This window comes from Gambusia affinis, linkage group LG06, assembly GCF_019740435.1.
Source record: "Gambusia affinis linkage group LG06, SWU_Gaff_1.0, whole genome shotgun sequence".
Classification (NCBI taxonomy): Eukaryota; Metazoa; Chordata; class Actinopteri; order Cyprinodontiformes; family Poeciliidae; genus Gambusia; species Gambusia affinis.
In genome coordinates, this window is record NC_057873.1 from 180133 (window position 1) to 196216 (window position 16084).

The 16084-nt window shown below is 40.5% G+C and overlaps 1 protein-coding gene across 1 annotated transcript; it reads left to right on the plus strand.

Annotated features, from left to right (window-relative positions):
- Positions 1 to 5249: 5249 nt before the first annotated feature.
- LOC122832735 lies at positions 5250 to 9048 on the plus strand. Its single transcript, XM_044119779.1, has 5 exons — positions 5250 to 5290; positions 6745 to 7044; positions 7347 to 7715; positions 7879 to 7964; positions 8041 to 9048. Exons 2-5 carry the CDS (start codon positions 6801 to 6803, stop codon positions 8131 to 8133), a joined length of 792 nt encoding a protein of 263 aa, XP_043975714.1. The 5' UTR covers positions 5250 to 5290; positions 6745 to 6800; the 3' UTR covers positions 8134 to 9048.
- Positions 9049 to 16084: the final 7036 nt, after the last annotated feature.

Consider the following 16084-nt stretch of genomic DNA (forward strand, 5'->3'; position numbering starts at 1 on the left):
CCTCTGCTTCTTTCTCCTACTGCTCTCCATCCTTGAATGTCTGCAGTTTTTGCTGACATGAAGTTTTTGTTCTCTCTCTGTTTCTTCTCTTCATAGCAGCTACACCTGGGCTCATTTCTGTTTAGCTGTGATCCCTTCCTGGAGGGAAGCTGAGCTACTGCTGCCAACAACATCAGGTTCCCCTTCAGTGGATCACACACCTGGATCCACTCCGGCCACATGCAGAACAAAGACTGAACTAAACACAGGAACAACAGACACTGGTGAAACCTGTGAATCCCAGTAGGCCCAGTATGAACCCATCTACATTATCGGATCATAGGAAGGAGGCGTTGTCTCTGAAAGCAGCCAAAGAGCTGAACTGTGACGTTCAGGAAGTGGCAGATAAAAAAGGTTAAAGTAGGAAGTCTTCAGAGTCTGGAGCCTCATCCTGATCACATCAAGAGACGAAGCTTCACTCCACATCCAGAGGAAACATGGACCAAACAGCTCTGATGCTGCTTCTGTGTCTCTGCAGCTCAGGTAGGACTCCACTTTCAAACAAAAACACTAATATTCACCAGAGTTCAAATTAAAATGATCGACTGATAAACATGTTAAATTTTACAAACATAAAACTGGAAACTGTTTCTAGTCTCAGATCATAGAGCTGCTGCTACACAGTTAGTGATGTTTATATTGTCTACTTGCTGCTAAGGAGCCAATAAAATCAAGAATTGTTGGTTTTTGTGTTTTTATGATGTAAAACACTTTGAACTGCCTTGTTGCTGAAATGTGCTATAAAATAATCTGATTGATTGATTGATAAGGAGAAGCTGCAGAAACTCTGCAGCAGCGCTGAATCTGCACAGTAAACAGGTGGAGCCACATAAAATGGCTCCTTCTGCATGAATTCTCTCATCTTCCTCTTGGCTCCACAGGTTCTCTAGGAGGTTCTGGTCAGGCCCGTTTGCTGACCAACCAAGCCCAGTAGCACCACGGTCATTGGACCAGCTTCTGGTACCGCTGGTTGTGTTGGTGAAAACGTTTGAGCTCCGTCTGACGTGGGAGTGTCTCAGGCAGGATGTCGAACTCGCCTGCTGCAGATTAGAATCAATCAACCAATCGATCAGTTTATTTGTAAAGCACATTTCAGCACCAAGGCGGTTCAAAGAGCTTTACGTCATAAAAACACAAAAAGTCCTAAAGACACCACACAGTAAACCAGTAAACAGTACATTTTGTCAAAGTGTCGTCGTTACACATCAAAATGTTGTTCAGTGTTTCATTTATTATGTTTCAACAGCAAATCTGACCAGCTGGGATTTTAGTCCAGATTAAAGGAACTCAGTGTTTCGGTTGTTTTGCAGAGTTAATTGTTGAAACAGCTTTTCAATAATTTAGCTGATGAATGAAAGGTTGGAGATCGGCCTGTAATTCTGCAGTAATTATTTGTTTAGATTGTTTTTATTTTTTATATCAGTGGTTTGAAAACTGCTGGGGGAAAACACCTGATGAGAGCGAAGAGTTTACTATTAGAATCAGATCAGATGAAATGACAGGCAGAACTTTCTTAAGAAAAGTTGTGGATGTTATTATCTATGGGCATAACATGGATATTAGATTCTGTGTGGCAGTGAATGTTGACCCTCTAATATTTTTTTATTTTTATTAATTTTTTTTCTCTGAAGAGTTTTTGAGGCGCTAGTGGTTTGTATTTTTGTGATAGTAGGCAGACAGGAAAGAGGGCGAGGAGAGAGAGGAAGACATGCGGCAAAGATTGTCGGGACCGGTCGAACCCATAACCTCCACATCGAGAACAAAGGCCTCCAAAGCGTGGCGTGCTAACCTCCTGCTCCACCACAGCACGCCCCAGATAATATTTATATAATCTAATATTTTTAATTTTCTCTGCAGCGTATTTGGCAAATTCATTGCAGGTCAGGTTGTTTGTCAGCCTGTCAACTGTGGCAAATAAACCTCAATCATTGATCATGTTTTTGTTTATAATTTCTGCAAAGAATGTTTCCTTTGATTTAATTGTTGACACATTTCTCCATGGAGGTTTGTTCCTACCAGACACGACCTTCACTTTAATGTAGGCAATGAAATCAATGACATCTGAAATTTTATGATGGAAGTTATCTACCAGCTCATCTACAAGGTTTGATGAGCTGCTCTGCTTCTGGTTGCTCTGCATTCAGAATCAGAACCAGAATCTTCTGGATTTAACAAGTTTTTACAAAAAACAATAAATTTGACTTTGGTTGGTTTCAGTACAGAAATAAAATTTAAATGGGTAGAAAAGTTGAATAATAAGAAACATTTCAGGTCTTAATACAGAGCGTAAATAACACTTAGGTCTGGGCTTTAACTAGGCCATTCCATCATAAAGATGGTTAGATCAGAACCATCCATGATAGCTCTGCCTCTAACAGGAGGAAAAATCAAGAGAAGATAAAATAAACATGATCAACAGGATCCTGTCAACACATCCTAAATCTGTCTTTGCTTTTTGTAACCCAACATGTAAATGTTGTTTCTTCCAGCGCTGTCTGATGAAGTCAGACTGGTAGCAGGAAGGAGTCGTTGTGTTGGCAGACTGGAGAAGAAGAATCTGGGAGACTGGGAACCAGTGGATTATTGGAACAGGAACTGGAACTTTACATCAGTAGCTGGAGTTTGCAGACAGCTCCACTGTGGATCTGTGGTGACGTTACGAACAGATGAGGACAACAATATAGAGATCGTCTGTTCAGGTGATTTCATATCCTGTCCATTGTCTTCCTGTTCTGCTTCAAACTCCACTTTAAAAAATTCTCACTTCCAGCTCAGTCTGGGCTTCTTCCCCTTCACCTGGATTCACTCTGGTAGATTTTCTACTGGACCAATCAGCAAACAGAAGAAGAAGTTTGAACCATGATTAATTTTCTGTTATTTTTGTCATGTTCCGTGTTTTTCTGTGTGTTTATTTTGAGTTTTCTGTGTTTCTGAGTCTCCGTGTTGTCCTGTCGCCCTTTGATTAGTTCCCAGGTGTGTCTCGTCCCCTGATTACCTCATGTGTATTTAGTGTCTCCTGTGTCTCTGTGTATTTGTCGCGTCCTTTCTGTCTGCCTGGTTGTATGCCACGCATTATTTCTGTTGCTACCAGTGTGAACCCTGGCTTCTGCTCAGATGTGCCGCCAGAATTTTGTGGACTGTTTGGAGCTGGAATTATTATTAAATTGTCTTTTCATCCACTTTACCTGGGTCTATGGCGTCTGCCTCACCACTTCACCACCATTTCATGACAATTTTAGAAACATACTCTCTGTAGTTTTAGCAATGGCAGTGGAGGAAGTTCAGTCCATGGTGGCCACACTTCCACATATTGAATTAACATTAACAGTCGCCTCATTCGGCTCTTCTCTGTTTATGGTGGACAAAATATTGTAAGGTAACATCTGCTGGTTGTATTGTCTTCATTCTAAATGCTAGTGAACTCTCACCAAATGAAGCTGTTTGGGTTGCATGCACAAGGTTGGGAGATGTTTTCCTGCAGCTGCATGAGAACCAGACCGTCTCTCCATCAGCCTTTCAGTGAAAATGCTGAAGAAACCTTTTTTCTTTCTGCGTCCACAGACTCAGTCAGGCTGGTTCAAGGGACCAACCGGTGCTCAGGCAGACTGGAGGTGAAGACCAACCAGTCGTGGTCCTCAGTGTGTGAAAAAGACTTTGACCTGCAGGATGCAAAGGTGGTCTGCAGGGAGATTGGCTGTGGGCCTCCTTCAGTCCTCCAGGGGGCGCTCTATGGAGAAGCAGAGGCTCCAGTGGGGAGCAGAGAGTTCCTGTGTGAAGGCAGTGAGTCTGCTCTGCTGAACTGCAGCAGCAGGAAGAGTTCAGGTAGAAACAGCTGCTCACCTGGTCAAGCTGTTGGACTCACCTGTTCAGGTAGAGGAGGATCTGCAGACCTGCTGCTGTTCACTGCTTCACTTCCTTCATTAATGAACTCTCTGTCTCTGTTCACATCAAGAAAACATCAGGTTGGTGGGAGAGGCCAGCCGATGTGCTGGGAGACTGGAGATGAAACATCAAGAAGAGTGGAGACCAGCGGCTGTTTGGGATCTTTACTGGAACATAAACTCAGTTGCTACAGTTTGTGATGAACTGGACTGTGGTTCTGCTGTTTCAGTAAGAAATTCAAAGGAAACTTCAAAGAGACCAGTTTGGTTGATCTGGTCTAACTGTTTCCAGTCAGGATCTGCATTAAAGAACTGTTTACCTAATGATAAAAACAGTTATGAGAGCCTTGCGCTCATCTGCTCAGGTAACTCTGAACTCTCATATTTATTTCTTTTAAAATGTTTCTTCCATCAGGTTCCAGATGTCTGCAGAGAAACCGTCACCTTTAACTAAGAACCTGAAACCTTGAGGAGAGGGAAACTAAAGTAATTTAAATATCCAGATAAAGTTTTCAGTTTAGCCCATATAGATGAACAAAAACTCATCATTTTGATAACTTTTAATCTCTGCTGCTTTGAAGTCGATGCATCAAAATCCCAGGAGGAGTTCAAGGAAATCAGACATTTTCAAAACCTGAAAATTAACAGAAAATGACTTTTGATCCAAAATGGTGGATTTCCTGTTTTTAGTGAAAATAGCAGGAAAACCTTTTGTTTGTTATGGTTGTTGGCCTGGATGAACTAGGGGGCGCAGTTGAGTCATTTTGCCAAATTTATTTTTAAATCCACTGAAATATTAACAATTTCACAGAGATTAAAGTTCAACATTTAGTGAGTATATTAACATGTTTATGTCCCAAAAATATGATAAATTCAGCAGAAAAAAAAATTAATGATAAAATTCCAGGTTCAGTCGGTTTCACTTCACCTTTGATGCTCTGAGATTTTCTAGTTTGGTTTTCTTGGCCTTTATTTTTATCAAACTCAGAGATATTTCCATGTGAATCTGGAAAAATAAAGTTCTGAAATATTTTAAACCTTTTTTCTTTCTGCATCCACAGACTCAGTCAGGCTGGTTCAAGGGACCAACCGGTGCTCAGGCAGACTGGAGGTGAAGACCAACCAGTCGTGGTCCTCAGTGTGTGAAAAAGACTTTGACCTGCAGGATGCAAAGGTGGTCTGCAGGGAGATTGGCTGTGGGTCTCCTTCAGTCCACCAGGGGGCGCTCTATGGAGAAGCAGAGGCTCCAGTGGGGAGCAGAGAGTTCCTGTGTGAAGGCAGTGAGTCTGCTCTGCTGAACTGCAGCAGCAGGAAGAGTTCAGGTAGAAACAGCTGCTCACCTGGTCAAGCTGTTGGACTCACCTGTTCAGGTAGAGGAGGATCTGCAGACCTGCTGCTGTTCACTGCTTCACTTCCTTCATTAATGAACTCTCTGTCTCTGCTCAGGTCAAGACATCAGGTTGGTGGGAGAGGCCAGCCGATGTGCTGGGAGACTGGAGATGAAACATCATGAAGAGTGGAGACCAGTGGATGTTATGGATCGTTACTGGAACATGAACTCAGTTGCTGTAGTTTGTGCTGAACTGGACTGTGGTTCTGCTGTTTCAGTAAGAAATTCAAAGGAAAATTCAAGGAGACCAGTTTGGTGGATCTTTTCTGACTGTTTCCAGTCAGGATCTGCATTAAAGAAATGTTTACCTGATGATGGAAACAATTATCTGAGCCGTGAGCTCATCTGCTCAGGTAACTCTGAACTCTCATATTTATTTCTTTTAAAATGTTTCTTCCATCAGGTTCCAGATGTCTGCAGAGAAACCGTCACCTTTAACTAAGAACCTGAAACCTTGAGGAGAGGGAAACTAAAGTAATTTAAATATCCAGATAAAGTTTTCAGTTTAGCCCACATAGATGAACAAAAACTCATCATTTTGATAACTTTTAATCTCTGCTGCTTTGAAGTCGATGCATCAAAATCCCAGGAGGAGTTCAAGGAAATCAGACATTTTCAAAACCTGAAAATTAACAGAAAATTAACTTTTGATCCAAAATGGTGGATTTCCTGTTTTTAGTGAAAATAGCAGGAAAACCTTTTGTTTGTTATGGTTGTTGGCCTGGATGAACTAGGGGGCGCTGTTGAGTCATTTTGCCAAATTTATTTTTAAATCAACTGAAATATTAACAATTTCACAGAGATTAAAGTTCAACATTTAGTGGATTTATTAACATGTTTATGTTCCAAAAATATGATAAATTCAGCAGAAATAAAAATTAATGATAAAATTCCAGGTTCAGTCGGTTTCACTTCACCTTTGATGCTATGAGATTTTCTAGTTTAGTTTTCTTGTCCTTTATTTTTATAAACTCAGAGATGTTTCCATGTGAATCTAGAAAAAGAAAGTTCTGAAATATTTTAAACTTTTTTTCTTTCTGCATCCACAGACTCAGTCAGGCTGGTTCAAGGGACCAACCGGTGCTCAGGCAGACTGGAGGTGAAGACCAACCAGTCGTGGTCCTCAGTGTGTGAAAAAGACTTTGACCTGCAGGATGCAAAGGTGGTCTGCAGGGAGATTGGCTGTGGGTCTCCTTCAGTCCTCCAGGGGGCGCTCTATGGAGAAGCAGAGGCTCCAGTGGGGAGCAGAGAGTTCCTGTGTGAAGGCAGTGAGTCTGCTCTGCTGAACTGCAGCAGCAGGAAGAGTTCAGGTAGAAACAGCTGCTCACCTGGTCAAGCTGTTGGACTCACCTGTTCAGGTAGAGGATGATCTGCAGACCTGCTGCTGTTCACTGCTTCACTTCCTTCATTAATGAACTCTCTGTCTCTGCTCAGATCAAGAAAACTTCAGGTTGGTGGGAGAGGCCAGCCGATGTGCTGGGAGACTGGAGATGAAACATCATGAAGAGTGGAGACCAGTGGATGCTATGGATCGTTACTGGGACATGAACTCAGCTGCTGCAGTTTGTGCTGAACTGGACTGTGGTTCTGCTGTTTCAGCAATAAATTCAAAGGAAGCTTCAAAGAGACCAGCTTGGAGGATCTTTTCTAACTGTTTGCAGTCAGGATCTGCATTAAAGAACTGTGTACCTGATAATATAAACAGTGATCAGAGCCATGAGTTCATCTGCTCAGGTAACTCTGAACTCTCATATTTATTTATTTTAAAATGTTTCTTCCATCAGGTTCCAGATGTCTGCAGAGAAACCGTCACCTTTAACTAAGAACCTGAAACCTTGATGAGAGAAACTAAAACTGGTTTAAATATTACTGACAGACTATAGATCTATCATAAAGGTGCTAGTAATCATGTATAAACATGTTAGTAACCATAGCAACCAGTCTGTGATGAGCTCCTGTCTCTTTCTCATGCATGCCATCTTGTTTTCCACCTCAGATTAGATCCAGTTGTCTCTGTGTTTCCTCTGCGTTCCCAGGTCTGCTGGTTGAGCCGCTCATCTTCCTCTCTTCCTCCACTGACGGGGTTTCCACAGGCAGAAAGCAGGGGTCTGAGCTCCTCATTGGATCAAATTTCAGCATCATGTGCTCCATCAGACCTCAGTATGAAGGCGGCTCCTTCCAGCTCATCTTCAGCACCTCTAACTACACTCAGAACCACACCCTGCCAGCTGTTAATCACTCCGCCCTCTTCCTGTTCTCTGCTGCTGGCCACGCCCACCAAGGAACCTACCGCTGCGTTTACCACGTCTACGTTTTCTCCTATAACTTCTCCTCTATGAGCCAGCCTCTCAACCTCACTGTCTCAGGTAAACTCATGGAGTCCATCAGGAAAAGTTCTGCTTCAGGTGAACCAGCAGCTGTCTGCCTCATTCATGAGGTCAGAGAGGAGGATTGATGATATTAATGTTCATGATCAGATCTACAGGCAGCATGAAAACAAGGGTCTATATGATTATTTTCTAACTGGACTCATCTGATGAAAGCTGATCCTGAATCTGTTTCATTCAGTTTCAGCCTATCTCATTGCTTTGATCATCAGACTGGTTGTCGTCCTGCTGGGTTTGCTGGGATCAGTCCTGGTCCTCTACTTTAAGGTACTGCATGTATCATGCATGATGTGTTCAGTTGGGAAAGTTCTTGCATTGAAGCTGAACCATCCTCTGTTTCCAGGCCAAGAGAAACCAGAAGTCTGGACCAGAAAACAACCATCATGATGAAGGATCCAGAGCTGAAGGCAGCTTAGAGGAGGAGACTGCAGTCTGAAGGAACCAGGAGAAAATTATCTTCATTTCACATCCACAGGAAGGAGCAGAGAGATGTTTCAGACTCCTAGAAATCTATCCGTCTATGTATCTATGATAAAATGTCTCTGTGCTCCTGCAGCAGGAAGGAAGTTCAACATTCAGAAATTTGTATCTGGACTAAACCTACTTAAGTAAAACTTATATAAGAAGGGAACACAAAACATTCAACATACAAAATATAACAGAAAACCCACTTCATCAAAATCTGATCTTACTCAACCTTGCAAGGATAACATATGGTAGAATATTTAGGGGTCAAAGGTCAGGTAGCCAATTTATCAGACAATGTGGACAAGCTGCCTCCGATCTCCTACTACGATGAAGTTAACTATGTAGTCAACATGAAGAGTGTAAACGCCGTAAACGAGCTTCACTGCCTGAAATTCATGGACGCATATAATTAGTATTTCAACAGCTTTGTTAAGGAGATAAAAACTCTCTGTGTGAATAATGAGGTTCTGGTGACCAGCAGACCAAGTACATGTAGCAACAAACATGTAGGCTACATGTCTGCTTATCTTGCAGATGGGATGGAAAATTTTATGGTTACTATGATTATGAATGAATCGATTCATAACAGTGTTATGGTTCTTGTGTAAAGCATGTGCTCATGGGAAAGTTTTCTGAAGCTGTTTCTCTGAACTCTGTATTATTAGAAAGTTGTATAATATTTTCTTCTTTGCATTATTATAACATCCTTAAATGTTTAATATGCTTTATGAAAGAAAATGTGTATGTTTTCAGTCTGTTTTGTAGCTAATTAGATTGTTAAACTGTGAAAGTAACGAAACCTTTCCTATAAAACAATAAGCTGTGTTTTGCTCGAGGCTCTTTCTCCTGACTGTGTTCAGTGAACAGAGACTCCAAATGCTGTAAAGCCTTCAAATAAATATTGACAAAGAATTTATATATTCTCTCTAGTTTTTTATAGTTTTTCCTCAGTCTGTTAAATATCATTTCAACAACAAACAGGATCCAGCGAGTTGGAGAGGTCGAGGGCGACGGGAGGTAAACTTCAGAGTCTGAGGTATGAAGAAATGTAAATCAATGAAAATAGGTGCAAAAATAGCTTAATGAGAAATGTGAAGAAACATAAATGACAAAGAAATAAAAAGGAAATGATTAGAAAAAGAAATATGACAAACGTAAATGTGTGGATGAGAGAAGCTGAATGCAGAGTGGAAGGCAACAATGGCACATTTTATTAGGGTATTTCAGGACATCAGCAAACTGTTTGGTTTGTGTTTATCATCCACAATGTGGTGGAGTGGTGGAAGGGGACAGCATGAGGTCTGCAGTACCCACCTTGTCTCTGTGGTCATCAGGGGTTTGTCAGTAGATACTCTGTGTGGCCTCAGTGTCCCACTGAAAGTATTGACCAGGTTCATTCGCTGCGGGAAGCACAGAGGGATTGTGGGGAATCATACCTGGCTGTGAAAAGGAGCTGGTATATTCCAACATTGCTGAGCCCAATGTCCACACACAAACGGCCACAGATGTAACATACGGCCACAGATGTAACATACGTCACGCTCTCTTGGCCCTCCGCCCCTTTGCTCCACGGCCTCGCTCCATGCCTCTCCGTCCACGGCCAACCCCACGCAACCCTCCTCCATGTTCCTGTTTTGAGAATATAAAGAAGGGTAAAGAGGAGCAGGTGCTCCCCCATTTTGATGAGTGTTTTGCCAGTAGTTAGAAACCCCACCATGTGTAGGTGAAACTTGTGAGGGGGGTTGCAGGACCATGCAACCATAACATGGTCCTGTTTATCTCTTTTTTTACTTAGTTTTTGTTTTGCTTCCTGCAGTTGGAGTTTCAGTAACTGAGTCTCTAAATTCTTGGTGTCAGACTGTTTTTTCTTTAACTCGTCCTGCGCCTTTAAGAACTGATGAAGCAGGTGTCTCTCCAATCTCACATGTTCACACCCTGCAAGATCTGGATTGTTTTTTATAGATTGCACAACCTGTTCAGGGACGCCTTTTAAAACTGCTTCTCTAAACATTTTAGTGAAGTTTGTGTGTGGGCCTTTAGGATTAACTAGTTTTCTTGAGCCTGGTTTCTGCAGATTTATTTATATACTCTTTGGGATCCATGTTACAATCCCACTCAAATTTAGTAATAGGAGCTGTGGTGGCTGGAGGAAACTGCAGTTTTATTGCTCGAGCCAAAGGCGTGATGAATTGGTGAACTGCAGTTGAATTATTTACATTTTGTGTCCCTGCTGCATTCTCCTTATCTTTCATGACCATTCCAGACATAGATCTGCTCATTATTGCTCTAAAATCACCCATAGCCAGAGTCATGCCTGATGTTAACAGGTCTAACTCTGCCAGCCAAAGGCTCCCACTCTGCCTGAGTTCTGTCTCTGCCTTCTGACTGTTTTTTTATGCAGCCTCTTTTAGTGAAAACTCCTGCCTCTTCCTGCTTTTCCATCACGTCTATCAATACTTTTTTAGAATCAATTATCCCTTGCAGCAAGTATTTTCCCAATGGCTGTCTGTTTAACACGTCGCCTTCTTTCTTCTCCACCAGACATTTCATCTTTTTTGCAGTTTTCCTTCTTCCCCCTTATTCTGAAATTCGTTATGCTCTGCCAGATAAGTTATTAGTCCGTCTATTTACTCACCAAGTGTAATCCAAGGTCCTATGCCCCACTTTGAATCGTATTTCTCCTTGTCGACCTCATCCGCCATGTTCAGAGCCAGAAATCATCTCTTCTCTCTGCCTTTTTACTCTTCGCACGGCAGCGAGAAAACCAACACAGCAGATAAAATTAAAGACTTTTCCCCAAATTACAGTTCCCAAACGCCAACCATGGTTTCAAAGCACATTACAGTAAACAGAAAAGCGACGTATGAGCAAAATCGTCTGCTGGACGGCAGAGTCTGACACACACACCGACATTTACATAGAACACAGAAATGGATCCACACTCTTTAAAGCTTCCTATTTTAGTCCTCGATGACAACACTTTTCAACACTTTTACTTTTTTATACGTATATTTCTGTACTTCTACTTTTACTTATATTTCATCTGAGGATCAGATGGTGATAAACCTTAAACTGTTATCTTATATCTTTATCCTATGCGGACAGCTTTCACCACTTTTGCGTTTCTCAAGCTGACTCAGATTGGCTAACGCGTTATTTGTCGAGGGCAGTACTCCTTGGGGGTAAACCGACAAAACCCAGCCTGTACCTCCGTCACGTCCGACGCAAGGGGAAGACGGCCAATTCTTACTGCTTTCCAATCACCCAAAACACTTTTTTAATACATAAATAAACTTAACCGTATTTTGCTCCTATGAATAATAAAAGACTTTGACCAACCAGCAGAAAGCAGTACGAACATGACTGACAAATCAGACAACTCAAGGAACTCAATATGAACAACGGCTGATATATGGAGTTTAGACAGCCCAAAGAAACAGCACAAGGGTTCATGTTTAAGGAAGAAAGTTTCCTGACCTGATTATTCGTGTCCAACGCCCGTGTGCTGTTCCAGAAAGCTGTTTGCCTTAAACGTCTCGTCCAATCTCTGCTCGTGTCTCAACATGGAACCATCCTCTGCTACCAATTGTTACAATTAAAACCGGATGGACCAGAAAGGTGTGAGCACACGAACAGCAAATCAGCCAACACAGTGTCACCCTCCGATGGCGGCACTGCGTTCGAAGGAGGTGAGGCAACGCAACAAGATTTGGTGGAATAAGCTTTATTGGTGCTGCAGTTCACCAATACACCGACACCCATCTCTCTACTGCAAAGCACAGCAGCTGGCTTTAGCTTTTGGCCACTTCCACCCACACCAGGTGAAGGGGTGACAAAAAAACAATAAATTATTTACAAACCCAACACAAAATAAATGGTACAAATAAATATTTACATGCATGCAACTTAGAAACAACTAATCCTAAAGTCAATCAAGAAATTAAATCAAACTTAATATAACTTTAGAGCATTACCCTTCTTTTCTCAAATGGTATGCTCCACCCTTCTAAGGAGACACACCTGGAAGGTAAACCCCAATTAACACAACTGAAATACAGAAATGAAACAAAAAGCATCTATTCTATAAATAAATATCAATTAACAGGGATGGAGCCCCTGGTCTCCATCACACACAGAATAATCATTTTACTTCTTTTATTCTTTTTTAGTGCTAAAAAAGAGAGACACTTACCCTCACAGGTTAATTTGTTGTGAAGTGAAATATCAGCGGGTTTACACAGCATCTGATCAAAAACGGACGATCCATTCCTTATATGTGAGACACACCTAGTGGTCGCCTGATGTCTTACATCAGCTAAGTTTCTATTTCTACAAAAGCCTTTGTGTAAAAGTGAAGGATGCCATGTGTATAAAAACTCGTGTGTGTATTGTTGAGGAAATATAACTACTTTGAGTGTTTAATATAGTTAATCTCACAGCCATGTGCATTTAGGTAGATTGAACATTCTTATCTGGACAAAAACTAAACAGATGTAAGCTAGGAGACAGCAAGGAGGCAAGAGATAAACATTCTCTTGGAGGAGTTTAACCAAAACACTATTCTCTTGAAAGGCTTTAAATTAGGAGGGCCATAAACCATATCTCCCCGGCTCAGAGGTCGAAGGTCGGGGGTTTCTCAGAGAAGAGGGCTGCATCTGGAGTTGGTTACAGCCTGGTACTAACGTCTAATTTTAATACATCTTTAAATACTAATCGCATGTTTTTGATTAAAGTATATTACCCAAGTTAGAAGTATTAATCTAGTAGATGATTAATGTATTTGAAAATGTATTATCAGTGACAATTTCGGAATCAAAGGAAAATTGTTTGAATTAGAAAAGGAATTCTACCTCATTTTGTTCTGTGAGAGGACAAAGATTTAAGTTTCTGGAGATGCTGAAATCAGAAAAGCAGAAAACTAAGTTTGATGAAAATAACTTATAATTTTAACAAGTAGTAAACGACTTTTGATTTCTGCCTAAACTGAGGGGAAGGTCTAAGTCTTTCCAAGGTAGCTTTTGGTTGGTCAAAACAGGGAACGCCCTATTTGCATATATTAACAAAAAGAAACGCCTTCATTAGAAAAGTGAATGCTCAAGAATACGAATTCAGATAGCTGGTCGATTCTGTTTTTCTTGACAGCTCTCTCCAAAGACGCGTCTTTGTCCTTCTTTCTGTTTGTCTTTTAATTCTTTTCTCTCAGGTAAAGAATGTATATCTCTGTATCTCTGTAGTTTCCTTGTTAATTCATACGGTGTTTTCCTATTGGATTAAACTCTGTAACACTGTGACGTCAGCACGCCTCATTGTTTTCTTCCGGCCGTGAAATCATCCGCTCAGGACCCGGGAAAGAGGAAGAAAAAGAGAGCCAAGCTTTTTTCCAAAATTAAGCTAACTTAGTAAATTCTTCCTCAATAGTATATGTGCCCTTGATAAGTGTCTCTACAAACCTCAGAGTGAATTTGGAGAATGTAAAAATCACATTCTCCTCTTTTTCTCTCCTCGAGTACAAAATTGAATCACTTGTCTCTCTCTTCTTTTTTGTCTGTTTGAAAGCGTTTAGGTTGAATGAACCTGCCACCCTTCTACTACCATGGAATCACTTCTGTATTCAGCCTGAAAGGGCGAGTGTATGGGTGAGCAGACCAGAGCCAGACAGCTGGAAAACCGACCCGCCTCAACACACTGCTGTACACACCGTCCTATTAGAGCTCTTCACAAGAAGCATGCAAAAGTAATAAAACAAAATGACACGGAGACCTTAAAGAACACAGTAGCACAACTTTGAACCTGAACAGTCAACTGAACTCAGACTCTGACATCAGAGCTGCTCTACTGTTAAATTATTGGGCCTGTTGTGAACCGTAACTCTTTACCTGATCTCTGACACCAACAACAACAAACACACACAATATATTTGGAAATATTTATAAAATAAGGTAAAAACATTTTTTGTTAGAATGGATAAAAGTATCTAGGTACTTAAATCGCACATTGTAACTAAAAACATGAACATATTCCTACTAGCATAAGCTAAAGTTGAAGTTATACTGTTAGTTACCATAGAAACCGTATTTAAAAATAAAACACATTTAGGGTTAAAACTGAAGAAGTTTACTCTGGTTTAGAGGAATGTTTGTGTTTTATATCTGCAGCTTTGTAAAACGTTAAATAGGATTAAAGAGAATTTAAACCATGACATGAAGATTTTTAGTTTATTTTCTGTTTACTTATGATGTTATTTTAACAAATCAGCTTCAAAAGCAAATATTTTTATTTATTTTGTTGCTTTTCTTCTGCAGAGCATCAATGCCCCTCCCCCACCTAATGCTGCAAGTCATCTGACTGCAATGAAGTTTTCCAGGTTGACTGATTGGAAATATTTCCACTAAAATGAGAAAGATGTCTTTTCTTTTTTAATTTAGCTTTAGTGCTAAGCTAAAAATTAGCTTAACTAATAGATTAGTGGAACTGACTGATAATTATGACAGAAAAGAATAAAAATGTAACTCAGAAGTTCTAGTTTAATTTATTTGGGGATTTTGAAGAGTCAGTGACTTTTTGCTTAGTGACGGATATTTCATCATTCAGTACGTTGAGTCAGCCAAAGCGGATGGAAACTGTGATACTATCACAAGATGATAAACATGCAAAAACAGGTTATGACTAAAATTATGAAGGTAAAACATTAAATTAATCCAACACAGTAATTAGTAATGCCAGAAAACCTGCTGGCTTATTAAAAATGCACCACAGAAACCAGAACCAACAATCAAACAGGAAACTTTGACCCAACCGGGCTCACAGTTTGGGTCAGAACCTCAGAGGTTCAGCTAATATTTTAGATTTTCATGTCTCTTCATTCATTGTTTTATGATATAAATGCATTTTGCTGCAGCAACATAAAGGGGCTGGTAGTGTTTAATATTCTAAATAAAATATGTTTTGGGTTAAATGGGCCTAAAATATCTCAGTTCTTTGAAATAAACAACTTTTTCCGCTGAAGATCTAAAGTTTAGATTTACCCTGAATAACCTGGTTATGTTGCAATAAAACTGATAAAGTTGCTGAAGTTTCCAACCAGATTAGCATCACCCAGCTTGCTCACGGCAGCACACAGAGGCTGAACATCCAGATTAATATTTAGATTTCTCTCTCTGCCTCTGTAACTGGATCCTTTCTGCATTGAGCTGCTTTTCAGTGATCAGGCCGTGACACGGTTTGTCTTTAAAAAGATGATTTCTCTATTTATTCTGACGAGAACAATATAAGAAAACAACTGTGATGTAGGCCGCTCGCTCCAAGTCCTACACAAAACAGAAGTACGTAACAAAAATTAACTTAATAAATCTATAAATGAACTGGATGTATTTAGATGAAAAATAAATAGTACAAACCTCTCCCACAGGACAATATGACAAAAGGGGGGGGGCCTAAGGGACGCAAACATTTTAAAGACAATACCACAGAAGAAGAAATAAAAAGGAGAGGCTTCTGTACTTAAAGTAAAACAAAACAATACAAATAAACAACAAAAAGACATTTTGTGTAATTATAACAAAAGAGAAATACAACCAGTTTACACCTTTATGAAGCCTTTCTGCTCTGATGATCAAAGACTAAAACTGAAATGAAATGACAGAAAAATGTTTTATGAAAAAAATCTATTTAATTGTTTCATATTTAAAATCTGCAGATGTTCCATCAATCCTCTTGGAGGACAAACTGACCACTTCTCCTTCCTCTGCTTCTTTCTCCTACTGCTCTCCATCCTTGAATGTCTCCAGTTATGGACCTTACCAAGCTCCGCCCACAACTGATCACATGACCGCAAGTCTCGCTAGCAAAGCCTCGTGGTGCGTTGTTTCTATGGAAACACGACTCCATTAGTGCATCATTTCTACAATATATCAGCTACT